The sequence below is a fragment of the Cannabis sativa genome, chromosome 3, assembly GCF_029168945.1.
Source record: "Cannabis sativa cultivar Pink pepper isolate KNU-18-1 chromosome 3, ASM2916894v1, whole genome shotgun sequence".
Classification (NCBI taxonomy): Eukaryota; Viridiplantae; Streptophyta; class Magnoliopsida; order Rosales; family Cannabaceae; genus Cannabis; species Cannabis sativa.
The window spans coordinates 44,413,773-44,438,339 of NC_083603.1; the positions used below are offsets into that span (position 1 = coordinate 44,413,773).

The 24,567-nt window shown below is 28.2% G+C and overlaps 1 protein-coding gene across 1 annotated transcript; it reads right to left on the reverse strand.

Annotated features, from left to right (window-relative positions):
- Positions 1-22,197: 22,197 nt before the first annotated feature.
- Positions 22,198-24,291, reverse strand: LOC115709921 (uncharacterized). Its single transcript, XM_061111955.1, has one exon. The coding sequence runs from the start codon at positions 23,579-23,581 to the stop codon at positions 22,607-22,609; it is 975 nt and encodes a 324-aa protein (XP_060967938.1). The 5' UTR covers positions 23,582-24,291; the 3' UTR covers positions 22,198-22,606.
- Between the last annotated feature and the right edge of the window lie 276 nt (positions 24,292-24,567).

A 24,567-nucleotide genomic window follows, 5' to 3' on the forward strand; every position in this document is an offset into this window, starting at 1 on the left:
AAAAAATTATAACTAATTAAGCAAGATTATATTAAATAATAAAAATATTTTATTCAACCACCATATATAAAGGTTAAAAAAACTAATTTTATTATAAATAAAAGTGAAGATTATTAGACTTTATTTATACTATATAGTATAACACCCAACATGATTCCTAAACAATGTGGGACTATTCTTAAAACATGTATCATCAAACTTTCTTCACAAAATGAGAAAGTATCACAAATGAGTAAAAATAGAATAAAAATCATATAAAATGCCACATAATTTCTTTTGTGCTTTCCTTTATATAAATATTTAAATTTTTCTTAGTGTTTAACACACTTTTCTTAATACTAAGATTTTGACAAAATAATAAATAAAAAATTATAACTAATTAAGTTGATTAGATTAAATAAAAAAAAATATTTCATTCAGCCACCATATAAGAAGATTAAAAAAACTAATTTTATTACAAATAAAAGTGAAGATTATTAGACTTTCTTTATACTATATAGTATAACACCCAACATGATTCCTAAACAATGTGAGACTATTTTTAAAACATGTATCATCAAACTTTCTTCACAAAATAGAAAAGTCTCACAAATGAGTAAAAATATAATGAAAATTATAAAATGCCACACAATTTCTTTTGTACTTTCCTTTATATAAATACATAGATTTTTTTAGTGTTTAACACACTTTTTTTAATGCTAAGATTTTGACAAAATAATAAATAAAAAATTATAACTAATTAAGCAAGATTATATTAAAAGATAAAAATATTTTATTCAACTACTATGAAGGTTAAAAAAACTAATTTTATTACAAATAAAAGTGAAGATTATTAGACTTTATTTATACTATATAGTATAACACCCAACATGATTCCTAAACAATGTGAGACTATTTTTAAAACATGTATCATCAAACTTTCTTCACAAAATAGAAAAGTCTCACAAATGAGTAAAAATAGAATAAAAATTATAAAATGCCATACTATTTCTTTTGTACTTTCCTTTATATAAATACATAGATTTTTTTAGTGTTTAACACACTTTTCTTAATGCTAAGATTTTGACAAAATAATAAATAAAAAATTATAACTAATTAAGCAAGATTATATTAAATAATAAAAATATTTTATTCAACCACCATATATAAAGGTTAAAAAAACTAATTTTATTATAAATAAAAGTGAATATTATTAGACTTTATTTATACTATATAGTATAACACCCAACATGATTCCTAAACAATGTGGGACTATTCTTAAAACATGTATCATCAAACTTTCTTCACAAAATGAGAAAGTATCACAAATGAGTAAAAATAGAATAAAAATCATATAAAATGCCACATAATTTCTTTTGTGCTTTCCTTTATATAAATATTTAAATTTTTCTTAGTGTTTAACACACTTTTCTTAATACTAAGATTTTGACAAAATAATAAATAAAAAATTATAACTAATTAAGTTGATTAGATTAAATAAAAAAAAATATTTCATTCAGCCACCATATAAGAAGATTAAAAAAACTAATTTTATTACAAATAAAAGTGAAGATTATTAGACTTTCTTTATACTATATAGTATAACACCCAACATGATTCCTAAACAATGTGAGACTATTTTTAAAACATGTATCATCAAACTTTCTTCACAAAATAGAAAAGTCTCACAAATGAGTAAAAATATAATGAAAATTATAAAATGCCACACAATTTCTTTTGTACTTTCCTTTATATAAATACATAGATTTTTTTAGTGTTTAACACACTTTTTTTAATGCTAAGATTTTGACAAAATAATAAATAAAAAATTATAACTAATTAAGCAAGATTATATTAAAAGATAAAAATATTTTATTCAACTACTATGAAGGTTAAAAAAACTAATTTTATTACAAATAAAAGTGAAGATTATTAGACTTTATTTATACTATATAGTATAACACCCAACATGATTCCTAAACAATGTGAGACTATTTTTAAAACATGTATCATCAAACTTTCTTCACAAAATAGAAAAGTCTCACAAATGAGTAAAAATAGAATGAAAATTATAAAATGCCATACTATTTCTTTTGTACTTTCCTTTATATAAATACATAGATTTTTTTAGTGTTTAACACACTTTTCTTAATGCTAAGATTTTGACAAAATAATAAATAAAAAATTATAACTAATTAAGCAAGATTATATTAAATAATAAAAATATTTTATTCAACCACCATATATAAAGGTTAAAAAAACTAATTTTATTATAAATAAAAGTGAAGATTATTAGACTTTATTTATACTATATAGTATAACACCCAACATGATTCCTAAACAATGTGGGACTATTCTTAAAACATGTATCATCAAACTTTCTTCACAAAATGAGAAAGTATCACAAATGAGTAAAAATAGAATAAAAATCATATAAAATGCCACATAATTTCTTTTGTGCTTTCCTTTATGTAAATATATAGATATATAATATTTATTTATACACATATCCTTGTATAAAAATAGTTATTGAAACCCAATACAATTAATAAAATATATTTAGAGCAATGAATAGTATTTTATAAATATAGAGCATGAATAGTAAATTTTAAAGAAACTTTAAAATGAAAAAAGACTTTAGAGCATTTGCAGTAGCGTTTTTTACTACAGTTCTTTAAAAAATTTAAATTTTAAATTTTTATTTTTAAAGAAGTTGTTGTGAGTGCTCTTAGTACTCGACATTAAAAGCAATGTCGTACTTCAATTATTTTTCCTTCCACAACATTTTTTTTGGCCAACCTCTTACTATATAATTTTAGGAAAATTTGATTTTCTATGCATTTATTGGATTAAAATTATTTTCCTAAACCTAAGTTAACCCATATTAGTAGAATAGGCTAACATTTCATAAAAACTCAATTCTACCCCTCCCCATTTCAAACACCTACCATCTCTCTCTCTCTCTCTCTCTCTCTCTCTCTCTCTCTCTCTCTCTCTCTCTCTCTCTCTCTCTCTCTCTCTCTCTCTCTCTCTCTCTCTCTCTCTCTCTCTCTCTCTCTCTCTCTCTCTCTCTCTCTCTCTCTCTCTCTCTGAACTCATCCCAAGGACTCAACTCACAACCCACCACCCACAACCTCGATCCTTCTCTCCATGATCACCGCGACCACAGACCCAATGACCCACGGACTGAATGACCACCGCAAACCAAATGACCCACAGACCCAACGTCTTCTCCATCAACAATGTCGTCAGAAGTAAGTATCATTTTTTTTTTTTGCATGATTTTTGAGTTTGGGTTAGATTTAGGATTAGAATGGTCGGATATGTATTTTGGAGAAAATTTGGGTTTTTGGCCTAGTCTGATGGAAGCCTGATGCAGGCCTGATATAAGTTCGATGTATCTTTGTTGTTGGAAAGGGATAAAGGTTGAAGACAATAGCCCGATGTAGGCTTGCTGCTAGACTCAATATATGGCCTGATAGTGTGCCTAAGTTTTATGCTTTTTTTGTAAGGCAAGGCCCGATAGTGTGTCTATTTTTGTGCTATTTTGTGACTATACATTGGGCCTCATATCGAACCATACATCGATCGAATCGAGCCTTATAAAAAAAGCATAAAACTTAGGCACACTATCAGACCCTATATTGGGCCCAGCATCAGGCTTATATCGGGCTATCGTCTTCAACTTTTATCCCTTTCCAACAACAAAAATATATCAGACTTGCATCGAGCATGTATCGGACCAGGCAAAAACCTCAAATTTTCTCCAAAACACATCCGATTACTCCAATCCCAAGTCTAATCCAAACTCAAAAATCATAGATCTTTAATCCTAAATTCATATCAATAATTTCATATATTTCAACCCTAAATCATGCACAAAAAAAATATGATAGAGAAGTCGTGGTTGCTGGGGAAGTCGTTGGGTCTGCGGATTGGGTTCATGGGTCGTTGGGTCTGTGGTCGCAGTAGTCGTAGAGAGAAAGGAACGAGATTGTGGTTTGTGGGTCGAGTTCTTGGGGTGAGTTTAGAGAGCGAGAGAGAGAGAAGGGAGGAAGAGAGAGGGCAAGTGTTTGAAATGGGAAGAGTAGAATTGAGTTTTATGAAATATTAGCCCATTCTATTAATGTAAGAACTTAAATTTAGAGAAATAATTTTAATCTAATAAATACATAGAATTAAATTCCTATAATTTTATTCAAAAAGTAATAATAACGATGTGAAGGATTCTCAAATTCAAAAGTGATTTTGTAAGAAAGTAGAAGGATGAAGAACTATTAAGATGGGTCCATTTAGGTAGAATATATGTCATTTTTGTATTAATGTTATTAAATTTGATTTAGAATCTTATTATTTGAAAAAGAAAAAAAAAAATGGAAAGGAAAAATGTAGTGTAAACATTCAATGCTACTGTAGTATTTTTGTGCTCCTTTTAGGAGTCAAATTATGCTTTCAACATGTAAGAAATCCATGTGGACTGGAACCACAATATTGTAAGCTTTTAATTAGTGACCATTATAGATAGCAATGTTATAACTGAAATTGATGAAATTTGGGAGAAAATTAAAAAGATTCAAACATATATATGACTAGGGCTGTACAAAAAAATTTGTAAACCGCTTAAATCGAATAACCCGCCCAAACCGAACCGAAAAAATCGATAAAAATTACAAACCGAAATATCCCGAAAAAATTACAAACCGCCCAATCTGTTAATTGGGCGGGTTGAAAATAAGTCCAACTCGCCCAATTAACCCGACCAACCCGATTTTGCACTTTATTTTTTTTTTTAAACTTTTTAGTTTTTATTATATATAATATAAATGATTAAATATATAATAATATAAAGTTATATACTTAATTATTAGTTTTAAAGTCATATATATGGTATTGTACTTTGGTGGAATGTGATATTTTTAATTTATTTTTAAAATTTTTGTTAATTTTGACTTTAAAACTAAAGAAAAAAAAAAAAATTGGCCGGTTTGGGCGGGTTAACCCGACCAAACCGCCCAAACCGTTGGTCGGTTTATAGAATTTTTTTTTTTAAATTGGGTGGGTTGCACTTAAATTTTAGCAACCCGAACTTTAGATTGAGTTAGAAAATATATAGGATAAACCGCCCAAACCGACCGATGTACAGCACTATATATGACAATATGTCATACACATGCATGACATATATACTTTCTCTTAACATATTGAAACTTAGAAGTGTATGATTAAGAAAATATTATATGGTAAGATACATAAAATTTTATCTCTAAATAAATTGAAATAAGAAGAATAATATATGTATTTTATATAATATTAAATTTGTACGCACTTTCAATGTGGGATAATTTAACAAAAGTTTAAAAATCAACTTGATTTTGATTTTTAATTTTTTTTTTAAAAAAATTATTTTTCTTTTTTTCTAATGATTTGATTTCTTTTTATCCTTTTGCAATATAACAGCTCTTTCACTACTAAAGAAAACGTTCTATAGCTCTTTTTGTATTGGACACACTACTATATCAATATTGCTCTTTGTCGTCGGTCTAAAACCGAATTTTAAACCTTTGTTGTTGGTTGCTAAAATCAACATGTATACTACTGATGCAAAATTGTATAATTTTAGCGTCAATTCTAAATTTTCGGTACCACAAAGCTAGTGTCGGTTTAGTATCGACAATAATAGCGTAAAATTAGATTTTTACACTATTCCCGTCAATTTTTTTCTATCACAAAGTCAAAAAAAATTAAAATAAAAATTACAGATCTACCATATCTTGCTACCAAAATCAGATCTCACCACATTTTATATCAATACAATAATTATACTAGAAGAGAGTTACGTGGCGAGCCACATAAATATTATTTTTATATAAGTTATAGTGGTTTTTGTTTAAGAATTTAGTAACTAAGCAACGACAACAACAATGGTAGATAGATCTATTTAAGTTTTTCATATTAATAAAGATTATAAATCTAAACTTTTAATTTTCTTGATTTGAGATTTTGAATTGTTTTGATTTATTTGTTTATGAATTTATTGAAATGTTTGAATATTTATTTGTTCTGATTTTGAATTGTTCTGATTTATTTATATTTAAATATTTATATTGATGATTGTTAATGAAATTAGTATGTAGCTTTATGTTTCTAGAAAAAAAAAATATATTTTTTAATATAGAGTTTAAATTTTATATTGATGATTGTTAATGAAATTAGTCTGTAGCTTTATGTTTCTAGAAAAAAAAAGTATTACTTTATATAAAGTTTAAATTTAAATTTATATAAACATATTTATTTTTAAAAAGAGTAATTCATAAAAAAAAAAAATCGCATAAATACACAAATAAACTAAAAAAATTATTAAGTCTATGGTGGCTCAAATTTTCGCAGAAACTATGTATTTGTCGACCTAATTCATCCTATATGCTAATGTGGAACTCCATAGGATCGTTACAAAGCCACTTGAAAACCCAAACTACAAAATCGAAATTAATCAAATCCACCCAATAATAAGAAGAAAGTAGATTTACAAACACGTAAGCTTCAATAATTTAACAACATACAAAGCTAAATTTGAAATTAAGAATAATAACAAGAAAATTAAAACAGTACCTGAAGATCTTCGAGCAAGTCCGATAATTTATGGGGAAGAAATTAGCAAGATCGAAAGATAGGTCTTTTTGAATGGGGAAACAAGTGTGAAATATGATATGAAATTAATAATGATATGATGCAGAGATATTTAACAATAATATATATATATATTTTTTGAAGTGGTTACAATTTTCTGTTATCGAAAAAACACACACACACTTCTAGAGAATATAATATTATTTATTTATTTAAGATTTTTTTTTTTTGTAATTTTTCATTTTGCCAATGTGGAAATAAAATTTGAAAAAAACTAAAAAAAAAATAAGTACATCGTGAAAGTTAAGATCTAAAGATCTAAATTTATAGCCTGCCTATAATTTAGTTTTTTTAAAAAAATATCTGTAGAGGATATTTCTTAAAATAAAATGTGTATATATAGTTTTCAAAGAATAATGAAAAATATGATGCAACAAAAAAAAAAGAATAAATAATAATTATTGAATCTTTTTAATAATAAAGTGAGAGAGAGAAGGGTGGAAAGATTGATTCCATCAAAGTGGGTGAATCGGATGATATTTGGGTTGATCATAAATCGATTATGGGGATATACAGTTTGTTAGAGATATGTGATTTTTTTTTAATTTTAAAAAAGATTGTTTAATTTTTTGGGTTTAATTATTGGGTTTATTTGTTAACGGTAGATCAAACCTATTAACATCGTTAAATTTAACAGAATATTCTTTTATTTTTAAGGTATATTCTGTTAAACCAAGAAATGCCGTTAGATAGACACTTTTAATATATAAAGATATATATTCATTCCAAATACACAAATATGTATATTATTATATACAATAGAAAGAAATAGAAAGACCAACAGAGCTCCCGTGTGCGATGAAGAAGACAACCGAAGCTCTCATATGTGGACGTCGAAGAAGACGAGTGGACCTACAAAAATAAAAAGAAAAAATAGTGTGTGTGTGTGTGAGAGAGAGAGAGATAACAAGAGAATAATCTAACTCGTTGATCAAGTTGGGGATGTCCTTTATTGCTGGGGTTAGTCGACACCAGGTTGAGACTTTTTAGGGTGACTACGAGAGGTCAGGTGGCACTGTTGGTCGGGGTCTGTCAGAGAGAGAGATTGTCATGTAAGGGGGTGTGACTAAGTTAAATATGTATTTTATATGAAGGATTTTATTATTTGATGTGCGGGCGTTATATTATTGGGATTTTTTTTTTGCTTAGCCCAGTTCTAAACCGATGCTAATTCTTAGCGTTTGTTGTAAATCGATGCTAATTCTTAGCGTTTGTTATAAATCGATGCTAATTCTTACCGTTTGTTATAAACCGATGCTAATGAATGTTTATCAGCGCCAGTTTTAAACAAAAACTGAAATTTAATAGCGTCGATTCTTAAAAAAAATTGGCATTTTGACTGACGAGAACACTTTTTTTTTTGTAGTAGTAGTGACATGATATCCAGAGTTATGAAAGTGGTATTTTTCATGCTGAGCAATTCTTTCATGTTTAGCATTGTTGGACGTGTGAAAATGGGACCCACAATAAGAACTTCTTTCATGTCCACCAAAACTAACATTAAACCATTTATTTTTATATAAAATTGTGTTTCATATCCACTTTTTTTTTAAAAAAAAAAATTAAATAATAATATAAAATAATTTATTTACATATTATTTATATAAAAATTACAGCCAAAATCAAATTATATATAAAAATTAATGAATGTAAAATAGTTATAATTTTACTAATACTTTATTATTATTAGCAAATAATATACACATTACAGATAGTTAAAAAAAAAAAAAAAAACTAAATACAATCTCAACTCAGCCAATCTAAAATCTTAAACAATAAATACTCACTCCCACCTTGAATACCAACAATATAATAATAATTAATTGCAGTAGTCATTTAACACCAAACATAAGATAAACTATATTATCCTAAAACTAAATACTAAGGTGCCGTTTGGTAACACTTTTGTTTTCTAATTTTTTAATCACAAAATGAAAGTAAAATTTTTATTTTTAAAAATTTTGCTTTTAAAAAATAAAAATGCGTTCTGTAACAACTTTTGTTTTTCAATTTTAAAAACAGAAAACAAAAGTATGTTCTGTAAAGTTCATTTTCATTTTTCATTTTTTGATTTTATTTACGTCGGGTCTAGGTCCGGGGTCAGATTTGGGTTCAAATTAGAGGCCGGGTTCAGCGTCAGGGCCGTGGGAGGATTTGGGTCCGGGTCATGATCGAAGTCCAAGATATTGATTAAGAAAAAAAATATTGAAAGTGATTTTTTTTTTTGTTTTTAAAATTTTGATTCTTACTTAAAAAATTGAAAAGTAAAAACAGTTTTATAGAACATGTTTTTGAAAAATATTTTCACTTTTTCAATTTTAAAAATAGAAAACTGATTAAAAAAGTGTTACCAAACGGCACCTAAATTAATCATTTATTTCTACTTCTTCTTTGTAAACCAAGACCCTAGTCGCCTCCACCCCCATCTCCTTGATGCAGTACTACCACCATTATCACTGTTTGCCTTAAATCAAAGAAAAATAATAAGGCAAGAACACAAAAATTTAAAACCCAAATCATAAACAATATCACAAATTTCAAACAAAATCTAATTTCGAAATAGAAAACCTCAAATATCCAGATGAAAACTATTATCTATATTTTCAGATTAGGGAGACGTGTACTCAGGGCGGGCCCAAGTATTTTGGGAGCCTAGTGCAAAATTTTAAAGTTGGGTTTTTTTTTTAAAAAAAAAAACCGTGTACATTAAAACTACAATTTTATTACTAGTTTTTTTTTTAAAGATTTATTCATAAATTTTCAATGATAAATTTTATATTTATGTGTATATAATAGGAAAAAAAAGGAAAAAAAATAGGCATTTTCTTAAAAAATAAAATAAAATTGGGCCTTAAAAGAATGGGTGCCTTGTACAATGACCCAAACTGCCCAATGCTTGGGTCGGCCCTGCGTGTACTTCCAATGCCTAAGATGAAACACCCGTACTTTTATAAAAATATTAATTTTATTTACAAGCATTAAACGCGGAAAATCATAATGTCGCATTTTTTATTTAATACTTGAAAATGTTCACAACTGGCCAATTTTCGTACAAAAGACATAATAAATAATAACTAAAATAATTGCGACATAAATTTAATAACGTAAATAAATAAATAGAGCGCCCTAGATCGCCCGCAGTTATATGGCCCTCAGCGAGTTCACACACACAAGCGTCCAAAGTTTCACTCGCCACCGGCATTCTAGACTTTCAGTTACTTTGGTCTGCACATGGTAATTTAATAAGGGTGAGCTACTAAACTCAGTAAGAAAATGTGTGTCACGTAGTCACAAAAAAAAAAACACACACACACACATAACAAAAATGCACATATTTAGACAAATAGCAATACATAAACTTAATTTGATCACTAGTAACTAATAACTAGTTTCTAAGCTAAGTCACATAATAATGATTACGTCCGAGTCCAATTTTAGCAAATAAACTCAAAGTATTGATCACTAGTAACTAATAACTAGTTTCTTCTATTCAAACTATCAACTATTTTTATTAAATTTTCTCTTCAAGTTACACATATATGGCTACTTCCCAAAGTTTAAGGAATAAATCTTTTGTCACTTCACTAGAAAATTTTCTCTAGGTCCTCTACGATAAGATTTGGTTCTTCTGTTACCAAAATTTTCTCTCTCTCTCTCTCTCTCTCTCTCTCTCTCTCTCTATATATATATATATATATATATGACTCTTAATTAATCATATTCATTTAAAAGTGCCTAGCTGTATACAAATTACATCTTCACTATAATCATTGGATTAATCTAACTAACCATGACATATAATTCACGTATGAGGCTAGCTAAATATTTACTATATTATAATTCAAATTTATGTCAATCAACATTATCACTTAATAAGACACACATCTAGTATCTTAGGATCTATCTACTGACTCTCTCACTCTTAATGCAACATAAATAAAATTTTAAAAACATTTGCAATTATTTACACAATTAAATATCAAAATAACTCTTAATTACGTAAGTCAAATTCGTAAAGAATATAATTCAAAACCTATAATAATTAATGAAAGTCAAAAAATAACTCATTTCTAATAATACTCATATTCTTATTATTTTTGAGACTAACACACATCAATATATATATATAAAGGAAAGCATTAGAAGAGTTGAGGTGGCTTTCTATATTTTATTTAGTCTAACTTATCTATTTTGTGAGAATTTTTTATTATTTTCTTAGAAAAATACACATATATTAAATTCTCAAGTGTGACTTTTTATTTCTATAACTTCTACATATAATATTCATTATTATTATTATTATTATTATTATTATTATTATTATTATTATTATTATTATTATTAACATTAATGATAATGTCTCTTCATTTTCATAACTTACACAATATAAACTATATATAATGTTGCTATAGAAAATATAATGTAATTATTTATGGAATGCTTATATTTTTTTTTTCTCTCTTTTCAATTCATTTTTATCTTTAGAAATATAGAACTTAAAATTGAATATGTTGAAGTTTATGAAGAACTTGAAGATGACAATCATATTGAAGATTTGATGATCTTGAAATTTATAATCGCATGGATGATGATAGTAAAAGTGAAGGTGATTAAAAGCTTCATTTTTGAGATTTCTTCATGTGTTTATTTTTTTTTATTTCTATTTATGTTTTTTTTTTTTACTTTTTTTTTTATGTAAGTTTGCTTAGTTTCACCATTCTTTCTATATTTCTTCATGTGTTTATTTTTTTTTATTTCTATTTATGTTTTTTTTTTTACTTTTTTTTTTTAATGTAAGTTTGCTTAGTTTCACCATTCTTTCTATATTTTTTATATGAATTTTACTTTTGAGTTGTATAGGTTTAGAATTTTAGTAGTTGTTTCTTAATTACAAAAAGTGATGAAGTGAGAGGTTATGTAAAATTGTTTACATTGTTTCTTTTATTTTAATTTTTTTTATTCATTTATGTTTTCAATTTTATTTCATATATTATTCATTACTATTTTATATTCTCTATTTTTTTTTTTGTTTCATTATGTTTCAGTTTTAGTTGTGAGTTTTATATATTTATTTTAATTTTATTTTTTTATTAGTAATAATTTAAAATAAAAATCATCTATTTTGTGATACTTAGTTCTAATCCTAATATTTCAATACAAATTCAAAAATAGTTTAATCATCATTTTTTCGTTTATTCTTTAGTTTTGACTAATAAAATGTATGCTTCTATATATATTAATATGCATAATAATGATAATTTTTTTTAAGAATATGAAAAATTTATTAATCATTATGTCTTAATCGAATTATTAAGACAATCGATCAATGAATGTTATAATAAATCTTCATTATAATAAATATTCAAGAATTTAATTATTAATTAAAAATATAAATTTTTATATTAATTAAATTGATAATATTGTGTAGGAATATGAGTAATCTTATAGCTTGAAATAAATAATTTACAAACACTATTCTTATACTAAATGTTTGTATATTTTCATTATTAAAGAATTTATTAAATTTTAATGACACTATATATATGTGAATTGTACATATAGAAGATGTATCATGTAGTTCATAAGAGTTTTTTTATTGATCTTTCTTCTCTATTTTGTGTTAATTTGATTAACTATTTATTTTATTTTTCTCATTTAATTTGTGCATGTTTTTTCTATCTATTTATTAATAGAGATGGATGTAACCATTATTTTATTTTATTATTATATATGACATATATGTATTAAAATAGCAGTTACATGTATTAGTTTTATTGTCATTATAAAGCCTAAAATTCAATATGATAAAATATTAATAGGTAGTGGTGGTGACAAATATCTTGAAAATAGGAGGTTTCAATTGTTCTTTGATAATTATAAAGAATAAATGGAACTTGCTAAGGAAGATACGAGGCTGAACTGTAAGTAAGTCAATGAGATTTGGACTTTAAGGATGGATGGTAAATACCATTTTGGGAAAGCATTAGAAGAGTTGAGGTGGCTTTCTATATTTTATTTAGTCTAACTTATCTATTTTGTGAGAATTTTTTATTATTTTCTTAGAAAAATACACATATATTAGATTCTCAAGTGTGACTTTTTATTTCTATAACTTCTACATTTAATATTCATTATTATTATTATTATTATTATTATTATTATTATTATTATTATTATTAACATTAATGATAATGTCTCTTCATTTTCATAACTTACACAATATAAACTATATATAATGTTGCTATAGAAAATATAATGTAATTATTTATGGAATGCTTATATTTTTTTTTCTCTCTTTTCAATTCATTTTTATCTTTAGAAATATAGAACTTAAAATTGAATATGTTGAAGTTTATGAAGAACTTGAAGATGACAATCATATTGAAGATTTGATGATCTTGAAATTTATAATCGCATGGATGATGATAGTAAAAGTGAAGGTGATTAAAAACTTCATTTTTGAGATTTCTTCATGTGTTTATTTTATTTTTTATTTCTATTTATGTTTTTTTTTTTTTACTTTTTTTTTTTAATGTAAGTTTGCTTAGTTTCACCATTCTTCCTATATTTTTTATATGAATTTTACTTTTGAGTTGTATAGGTTTAGAATTTTAGTAGTTGTTTCTTAATTACAAAAAGTGATGAAGTGAGAGGTTATGTAAAATTGTTTACATTGTTTCTTTTATTTTAATTTGTTTTATTCATTTATGTTTTCAATTTTATTTCATATTTATTATTCATTACTATTTTATATATATTCTCTATTTTTTTTTTGTTTCATTATGTTTCAGTTTTAGTTGTGAGTTTTATATATTTATTTTAATTTTATTTTTTTATTAGTAATAATTTAAAATAAAAATCATCTATTTTGTGATACTTAGTTCTAATCCTAATATTTCAATACAAATTCAAAAATAGTTTAATCATCATTTTTTCGTTCATTCTTTAGTTTTGACTAATAAAATGTATGCTTCTATATATATTAATATGTATAATAATGATAATTTTTTTTTAAGAATATAAAAAATTTATTAATCATTATGTCTTAATCGAATTATTAAGACAATCGATCAATGAATGTTATAATAAATCTTCATTATAATAAATATTCAAGAATTTAATTATTAATTAAAAATATAAATTTTTATATTAATTAAATTGATAATATTGTGTAGGAATATGAGTAATCTTATAGCTTGAAATAAATAATTTACAAACACTATTCTTATACTAAATGTTTGTATATTTTCATTATTAAAGAATTTATTAAATTTTAATGACACTATATATATGTGAATTGTACATATAGAAGATGTATCATGTAGTTCATAAGAGTTTTTTTATTGATCTTTCTTCTCTATTTTGTGTTAATTTGATTAACTATTTATTTTATTTTTCTCATTTAATTTGTGCATGTTTTTTTTATCTATTTATTAATAGAGATGGATGTAACCATTATTTTATTTTATTATTATATATGACATATATGTATTAAAATAGCAGTTACATGTATTAGTTTTATTGTCATTATAAAGCCTAAAATTCAATATGATAAAATATTAATAGGCAGTGGTGGTGACAAATATCTTGAAAATAGGAGGTTTCAATTGTTCTTTGATAATTATAAGGAATAAATGAAACTTGCTAAGGAAGATACGAGGCTGAACTGTAAGTAAGTCAATGAGATTTGGACTTTAAGGATGGATGGTAAATACCATTTTGGATCCTGTGTTTTGCAAAAGTTACAGATTGGACCCTGTGTTTTGTTAAATGACAAAATTGACCCTGTATTTTCTAAAATAGTAAAAATAGGACCCTGAGCTTAATTTTTGACAACTTTTTTTTTTTAATACAACCAACTTGAAGACAATGCTTAATACGAACAGATACAAAAAATGTAAACAGTTTTGTCATAGCACTTTTAGATCGGATTATAATTAAGCTTTATTTTTGACAAAAAATCAATTCAAGGTCCTATTTGTACTATTTTAAAAAATACAGGGTCCATTTTGTCATTTAACAAACCACATGGTCCAATTGGTAACTTTTGTAAAACAGAGGGTCCAAAATGGTATTTACCCAAAAAAAATTAAGATGAATAGACTTTTTTTTTTTTTAAAAAAAAAAAAAAAACCACCAAATACACATGATTACATTTATGCAATTAATAACGAACAATATTATGAAGAAAAAAAATGACACATGAAAATGAGTTTATTATATCTATTTGTTAGCAGGGTTAAAAATGAGTTTGAAAGATATTTTTGGTCTTTTCGCATCAATTTGAAGCTTCTCTTGCACACATCTTAACTTAGTTTAGCCTCTCATTAATAAAGTGAAGTATCTTTGTATATAATGAGAAACATAGAGCGAGAGAAATAAGCAAGAAATAGAAATAATTTTTTTATTATTATGCTTAACTAAAGATGTTTTGGTACCGCATGCCTTGATATAGACAACAAATAAAGACCACGATTAGTTAGATAAAACTAACTAAAGTTCTAATAAATTAATGAGTATCTCAACTAACTTAATCAAATATAACTAATTTAATTAAAGTTAATTCTAATATGTGTAGAAAATAATTACTATTTATTTCTATTAATTAATTTAATTAATTAAAATAATAGAAATTTGTACATTTCATTTTTTTTTTTCGTTATAATGATTCTCATCAATAGAGATAAGAAATTTGAATTGAATTTTTTTTTCACATGTAGGATGTTCTTACTATGAAAATTCAAAGAAAAATAAACATAATATAAAATTGTTGTCCGAATACTTCTCTCATCCATTAAGTATTTTATTCATTTTATTAGTTAATTCAATATAATATTTTAATAATATTATTATAATTCATAATTTACAGTAATCAAATATCTATATAATTTTTTAATATTTTAAGTTTATATTTATTTATATGATTTTTCAATTAGTATAAAAATGTAAATCAACTAAAAAAGTTATAAAATTTGACAACACCGCGCAAAGCGCGGCTTAATTCTCTAGTCTTATATAATTCTGAAAAATACTATTATGTTTAAGAAGCTAACTTATTTTATGCAATCACTATTTTCACATTGAGTCATCTAGACTAACGTAATAGAAAATAATAACTAAATATTTTGGTTATTACATAAGATTAACCAAACTGGGACCATTCTTAGGCCCAGTTAAGTTAATGGAATGGCTCACGACGGAGTCGGGTTACAACTCTGAATCTGGACGCTAGTCCAATTTACAGACATGATATAGCCGAACCGTATTGATCCTTGAAGGACAATCAACCGAGAAGACGAAAGGTCCATCAAAGTGTATTTGGATACCTTCATGGGATAATCCAAAACGAGTAACTGAAAAGACATCAAGAAGCATCATAAATCTTATGTGGCATCCTCCAGACATAGGGTCCCACTAAGTCAGAAGTTTGTCTCCTACGTCACACCAAGGGGTGCGCGCACCACCAAAAGGAATATATTTTTGTCCAACACCATATTCTCTAACAATTACTGTACATAATGAAATGCGCATGATACTTGTCACCATCAAATATGGTCCCCACACATACAGACGATCGTTATCTCAAAAACTAAGCCTTACCTAATTGGCTCAAAGTCAATATAAATTGTATTTTATCCCATCAGTGGGCCTAGTTGACACATTTAAACCCTAACGAGTCTGAGTTTACTTATAAACCCGACTCAAACATATAAATAACATTACCCATTCATACAAATATGGTTCTTAAACTTTGGCAAGAACACACTTGTGTAAAGTACTTCATAGCCAAAAAGCTTCAATAATCTTGACTCGTGTACTAAGACTCATTAACACCCCAACCACGTAAAAAAATCTTGTTGCCTTGCCTTTAAGTTATTCTTCTTTAAGGTTAATTTATTTCTTAAATAATTTTTAAAAATCTCAGTAAACAAAAACTGGACCTAAAAACCTCAAATACCTAGATCTGAAAGTCAAAATAAGTTATGCATCTTCGAGCTCATGGGTTTCTTCGGCGATAGGGAAGATTTACAGTTCGTCAGAAATAAGGCAGGGTTTTGGATCTACCACTAAAGCCGAGCAGATGAGAGTGAGAGAGAGAGAGAGAGAGAGAGAGAGAGAGAGAGAGAGAGAGAGAGAGAGAGAGAGAGAGAGAGAGAGAGAGAGAGAGAGAGAGAGAGAGAGAGAGAGAGAGATGTCGAGGAACACGATGATGAGGTTTTGAGAGTCTACGAGACTCATGGCTAGCTCCAGTTGGGCCATCAGAGGTCAGAGGCTATAGTTTGGAGCCGGTGAGGAGCTCCATTAAAAGTAGAGATGAAGAGGGTGTGAGACTCGTCTGGGTCCAAGGAAGAAAATAAGAAGCGAAGCAAAAATCTATTTTTTTTTATCTTTTAAATAAATTTTAAAATTTATAAATTATTTTATAGTATATATTTAAATAATTAATATTATGTTTACCAATCAATTTCACCGTGTGTATACTAGTATACTTCAGTCATACACTGTGGCACTTATCTAAGGGTTTTGGATGGAATAGTAAATACCAAATTAAAATGTGTATCTAAAAGATTTTGTTGTCAAAAAAATAGTTTGTGGGTTAAGTGTGGCAAACAGTATAATTCAGTTAATTATTTTAGATTTAACTTTTTATTTTATATTTTATAATAAAATAAGTTTTTTATATATTTTTTTTTTTGCGATTTACCACCATCTATGGGTAAGCCATACTTTTGCATACAACTAAAAATATAAGCTAAGTAAAAAATTTAACTTATTTAATTTATTTTGATAACTATTATATAAATATCTTTTTTAATAAAAAGTTTTTTTTAAAATGTTTGGATACTATTAAAAAAAAAATGAGTAGATTAGGAGTTATATAAAGTATTTTAATTTTAAAAATAGCTTCTCAAAAATACTTTATCAAATCGAAGAGTGTTCAAAAAAAGTAGAGATATTGGCGACATGGCGTCTTTTTAAATCTGTCTCGTGCGTGCTTGTTTCGTTTATCTACTGCACATCGGAGCTGGGCGATTTGAGCTGCCAAGAGAGGATTGTGACGGATCGAGAAGTTTTGGGAGCTAGAAAGGTAACATTGAGTCCTTTGACGATTGACGACCGAGAATGGCTAGCATGGCCTAGCCATCATTTTTGTGCATTTTACTTCTAACACAGATCTGTCTCTCTTCTCTTATTCTTCTATTTTCTCCACAGGTGACCATTGTTGGACGTTCATAGTTTTGTGATAGGTTACATCGTCGGCGCATGGGTTCATGGATTCTTGGTTCAATAGGGATGGGGTTTGGGGTTTATGGGTGTGGAGATCTTGTAGGTGATGGCTGTTGTGATTTGTTGTGGTGGTGCATGCACCTGGCGGTGGCTTTGGCGGTAGTGACTGTGGTGGCGATGATAATGGAGAACAAGAAGAAGAAGAAGAAGAAGAAGGAGAGGAAGATTGCTTAGGGTGGAGAAGTGATGGCTGTTGTGATTTTCATAATTTTTAAATTATTTTTTTATAATATTTTAATAATTAATATTACGCGGACTACTAAAAATTTATCACGTATATACTTGTGTACACGTAGGCAGTCTACTATAGCACGTAGGCAGTCTACTTGTTCTTTGGATTCTGTCCCTATTTATAGGAGTCTATGATGACAATTATTCCATTGAGATTTAATAATTTGTAATTGTTCATGAAACATGAACATTTCCCACATTCCATATTTATGCACATGAGATAATTATATATAATTGCATAACTGTTCTTTGTCATAGACAGTTATATATGCTGACTGTGTTTCATTGTTCTCGCAATTCAACCAATACTTTTTTTAAACATCTCCATGAAATAACATTTAAGTGTATTGTTGCAGTACATCTCCCATTCTTCCATTAATGTTGATGGAGGTACATGGAGACGCTTATTACAGCGTGACAAAGGCGAAATGAATTATATTGAAGTTATTGTTTTTATTCTTTTGACATACTCACAGGTATGTGGGTTGATGAGCTGCAAAACCCATTATATACTCGTTCTAAACAATTTTATAATGTATTATCCCGAGATGAACTTGTTCATCTTACTGGTCTCATCAGTCAGTAGTTATAACTCGTCTCTCGCATTGCCTAAATGATGAGTTCAAGTATGTCTATCAATTGTATTTGAAGAGAAGAGTCATCTGAATGCATTTATTCACACATAATTTGAACTGATTCGAAGGGGTGTGCAGAAAGTCATTCGATCCAATCCCAACCGACCGATCTAATCTCAACCGTTCCTATAGAATCGGATATCCAATCATAATTGGATCGGATCGGATGCAAATTTTAAAAATCCAATTGGATCAGATCGAATGATGGATGAGACATCCGATCCAATAGATAACCGAACTGATCCAATCCAATATCATCCAATGTCCATCCAATCATATTTAATATTTATAATTTTATATATTTAATTATTTTGTTTTAAAAAAATATATTAATTATTAATATGTTTTACTGTGCACCTGCACACATTGATTTAATATTTTATATAATTTTTGCATTTGATGTATTGGACTTTTGCTTATTAAGTTAGATTTGTGTTATATTTTTATTATGGGATCATGAAAATTAAGGTGGATTTGGATTAAACTATTGTTTATTATTGGATTATTAGGTTTTAAATTATATTTTTTCATATATTTTTTTTTAATAAAATCAGCCTAAATAGTGGCTAAAATAGATTGGATTCATCCATTGGATCCAATCTAATCTAATAAAAAACTAGTTAAAGCATCCAATGGATGGAACCGATCCAATCCAATACATCTATTGAATCAGATTGGATCGGATGACTCAATTTAATTAGACTGGATTGGATGGCAAAATCCAATATCCAATAAATAATTGGATTGGATCGGATGGCTCTAAATCCATTGAATGTGATCTAATGAATACCATTACTGATTCGTATTCTAGCTATATTACACGTGTCAAGATCATATTGATCGAAATATAACACTATATATTACACTAAATTTGTCTCAACCCTTTTAGTATATGTGTCAAATTTGATATACCATTGAAATTTTTTTCTCTTATAAAAATATCAAAATATAGAATTGGTTGATGATCCTACTTATAATTTATTTTAAAATATAACTAATAATTATTTGTTAATATGTATAATTATATTATGTATTAATTATTATTATAAATAAATAAAATATAAATTTTGTTAACAAAATATATTTATTTAGTGGTAATTATTAGGGAAAAAAACAAAAAAATACAAAAAAGGAAAAAAAATTACAAAAATACTTTGGGCCGGCCCATTAAACATTTATACAGTCCACATACAAATATTTACAAAAATACCACATGCACTAAGCCTTCAGCTGTACAGAGCGAACCATGAAGATGAAAATACGCGCTCGTTTCAAAACTGCAAAACAACCAAAATGAAACCAAAGCGAGAAAAATACAACTATTAATTCAATTGATCTGATTCAAATAAAACTGATGAAAAAGCACAATGACCACAACTATATTAAATTGAATTAAGTGTTGTGGTTTTTCAAGTTGATTTACAGTTGCATCATTATTTTATATTAGTTTAATTCAATTGTTTGCAAGAATTTATTTTGGAAATAAGAAAAGGAGAAAACACTTTGAGAAATAGTTAGTTTCTGAAATAAATTTAAACGTTTCTTAATAGTTTCATTTTAGTTTTATTATAGTTTATTAACAGCAATAAATATAAATTGTAAATAAACAAGTATACAAACTATAATAAAACTATAAAAAAACTAAAAACAAACTGACAAGCATAAACAACTCTACGAATATAAACTACAAACATTTAAATCGAATTGTTACCTAAAAAAGAACAGCAAACAACTATACCTAATAATATTCCCAAAACACATCATACATAAACATATTAAACTATTAAAAAACTAGAAAAAAAAAACTAAAACCCACTGATTAGAGACACTAAAACAAAAACAAATGTTTCAAAATATCTAAAAAAAACTAGAAACACAAACAGAACATAAAACACAACAAAAATGGAACGAAAATAATAAGAAACAAACTAAAATGCCAAACCCAAGAACAAAATAAAATTGATTAAACAAAAATAAAGTCCTAAAAATCCAAAGAAAACCAAACGAAATTTTAAAATGAAAAACCTAAAATATCACAAACCAGAAAAAACCAAAACGATGAAATGGAAATACAAGAAAATGTTTAAAATGGGGGGAAACGAAAATGAAACTGAAAACCAACCTCTGTTCAAACTTCGGCAGAGGCACTAGCTTTTTCACTAGAAATTTCTTCAACCATTTGCTCCTCCACATTGAGCTTCGATTTCTTCTCTTCAACAATCGGACGTTTACCCTTTGCTTTGTTAGCCAAAGATTTCAAGCCCATTTTCGATTTTTTTTTCTGAACTGGGGAAAGAGATGAGGATGAACGAGTGATGACCATTTTATAAAGAAATTTGAAACAAGAATAAACTGAGAGGGAAAAAAACTTGAGAAATCGTGGGTTGAGTGAGAGTTGAAATTTTTTGGAAGAACAAAAAATGAGAGAGAAAAAATCGTGATGAATAATGAGTAGTTATGCTTCAACAATGGAGGTTATTGATCTTCCAAACAAAAAAAAAACTGAAAGAAAATCCAAAATCAAATGAAAAGAAAAGGAAAAAAGAGAAAGAAGAGAGTGGAAGTTGATTGATGTGTGATAGAAAAGAAAAAAAGAGAAAGAAGAGAGTGGAAGTTGATTGATGTGTGATGGGGATGACACATGTGTCTGTGCATGAGAATGGTGTGTAAGTGGTATTATTGTAATAACATAAAGATGGTAAGTAAAAATGTTGATGTAGGCGTGTAGGAGTAAAACAGTAATAAAATGTGCAAAACAGATTTTTGGTGTAAAAATTTCTAATTATTAATTGTAAATAAATTCTTCACCTAAATAGTGCGCAAAGCACCATAATAGTTAGCTAGTAAAATCAATAAAACTCAATATTAAATATATCACACATTGGCATATTGATAGGTTTAACAGTTAAAAAAAAAAAGTAAAAAAACATCGTGCATGCATAAGACATATGCGAGGGGGTGTGTACGTGGTGCAATAAAGAAGAGAACAATTGAGTATCATTCATCATTATCATCATCATCATCATATCAATATATAGATCTATGTATTATTCACATATACATAATAAAAACCTTAATTCTTTGATTTGCCCAAAAGAAAGATCAAACAGATCCCTCTGATTAGATATTTCCTTCTATCACTCCTTCTCATCCTTCCACCTGTCCTCTCTTTCTTCTCCACCAAACTAAACCTACAGTACTATAACAGTACCAACCTCTCTTTCTCCTCTTCTCTAATTAACCTTTCCAGCTTTTTCAGTTACGTACGGCATATACATCTTTTTTTTCCATTTAAGCTCACTCCCTCTCACCCATAAAAAAAAAATCAAGTAAAAGATCCTTATACATCATCATATATACTGTCACCAACAGCTAGTTTGTACAAAATTTTGATTATATTAATAACAAAACAAAACAGTAGTGATAGTACGTACATTAAATTAAATTGGTTCTTTTTCTCTTCTCTCTATATATATCATCATCATCATCATCACTAGTATATATTTAATTATAATAACACAAATCAGCCCCCACAACTCTGATGTGTGATGAATATTTGAGAGTGTACAACCACAACGTGATGCTACAGTACTACTAGCTCTTGATCGATATCATCGATCACAAAACTATTTACATTTTATTTTTCTTTCGAAAAATAACATAAAATAAAACAAAAAAAAGGCTATTTATAGCTAATAATAATTAAGCTTAATTAATTAAACATTTCATAACTTGGCATAGATATTTATATGTGTGTGGGTATGGGTAAAGGGGTTTTGGTAAGGTTACCGGCCCAAGCAGAGAGCAGCGTTAACGTCCAATCGCCATGCAAAACCACCACAATCCATTCTCCAAACATCACAAGGCAGTGTTAGGGAGCTTTTGATCTCTTTATTCCCATTGGTGTAGCACTGTAGTCTCACTCTGCATGTGAACGCCGGGCACGTTAGCACCGTCACAGGCAACCTCTCCTTCATAACTAACCAAACCATCATCATCATCTGATCATGATCATCACCACCGCTACAATCGTGGTGAAGATCGTGATCCTCGCACCCTTGGCCCACTAATTTCTTGTAGGCCCCGTTTGTCCACGTCACCCTTCCGTAACTGTCCGAAACAAACCCCGGACACGTGTCCTGCGCAAGATTCATTCTCCTCTCATCGTCCGTACATCCTAACCCAAACTTATTAATCCCGTCCATCCACGTGTCAGTCACGCATTCAACGGTCACGCTCGAACCCACCAGCTTCACCGGCCTCGTTGATGTCTTAACCGCCGTTGGATCTGCCGTCTCCACCGACAATCGTCCACTGCCGTACACATTATTATTATTCTCGAAGCTCAGCCACTTTGGGGAGTCTCTCGTCTCGGGAGAAAGCCTTGCCGGGGTATCTTTAGGTTCGGGAGTCTCCGGTAAGAGAGGGAGAGTCACAACCTTCTCTTCTGGAACCAAACGACGTCGTTTTTCGTCGGAAGATTCAGGTGAAGAAGCGTTTCTCTTCTTGATATTGCACCGTCTGGTGTTATTGTTATTATCTTTTACTATCCTTCTCTTCCCTCTACCACCTCGAGCCTGGGTTTCACCCATCTCAGCTTTGTTACCACCGGAGACGGGTCCACCGGCAACGGGTTTGGGTGCGATCGGCCGGAAACGGAGCATTATCCGGCCAACTTTAGACATATCATAACCGTACACACCACCACCACCTCCTCCAGCGACATATCTAGCTATGCAGCAACCACCTCTACTATCCATAACCCCTATCTTCTTCAATCTCTCTCTCTCTCTAAAACTCGGTGGTTTTCTTTACTTTTTTTTCTATTTCTCTCTCTCTCTAAAACTCAGTTGCGAATCGTTTTGGAATCGGAGTTTAATGCTAAGGTTGATAACGAAGAGTTTGGTTATATAGCATGGGTGAGTACGACACGTGGGGAGAAAGACACGTGTAGTGAAAGTGGCTTGAACAGCGCAGATATTGGATTGGCTGGTATAAAGGAGACGTGGCATTGCGGGTGCGTGGGCCCCACAGTTATGGAGGGTTACGATTGGCCCCACAGATGAACCAATGGGAGCTCGAATAGCGTCTACAGTAGTTCCTAGAGAAGGGCACGTAAGCTGTTTTCCTCACCTCGTGCATCGTGTACGGATTTTTATTTTTTAGTTTTCTTAAAAAAAATAATCAAAGTGAAATGACTGTTTCCAGAAGGTGGACACGTGGTCCAATAGAAATTGGATAGAAACGAGGCCCAAGATTTTAGGGTTAGTATAATTGGTAGGAGATGATCTCGCCAAGTGTAAGGTCAGATAACGACACGGGTTTCTGGTTATTTATTTTTGGTTAATTAGAATTTTTCTCTAGAACTTTAAAATGTACTAATCATGCTTTTTAAGGTTGGTTTGTAACACCGTATTAGGTCGTATTGTATTGTATTATATTGAATTGTATTTTATGTAATATTTTTATGTAAAACTATATGTGGTATTAACTCTTATGACACCTAAATATATAATATTTTAGTATAAATTAAAGTTTTAACATAATATTATATAAACATATGATATACAATACGACCTAATACGGCGTTCCAAACGAGCCCTTAAACTTTTAAAGTCGTTAAAAATACTCCTATTGAGATCGTTGAATTTAAGGACTTTTGTCCAATTTTAGTAAAAAAATTCTAATATAGATGAAAGTTTAGGGGACATGATTTAGTACATATCAAAATTCGAGAGGTATGATT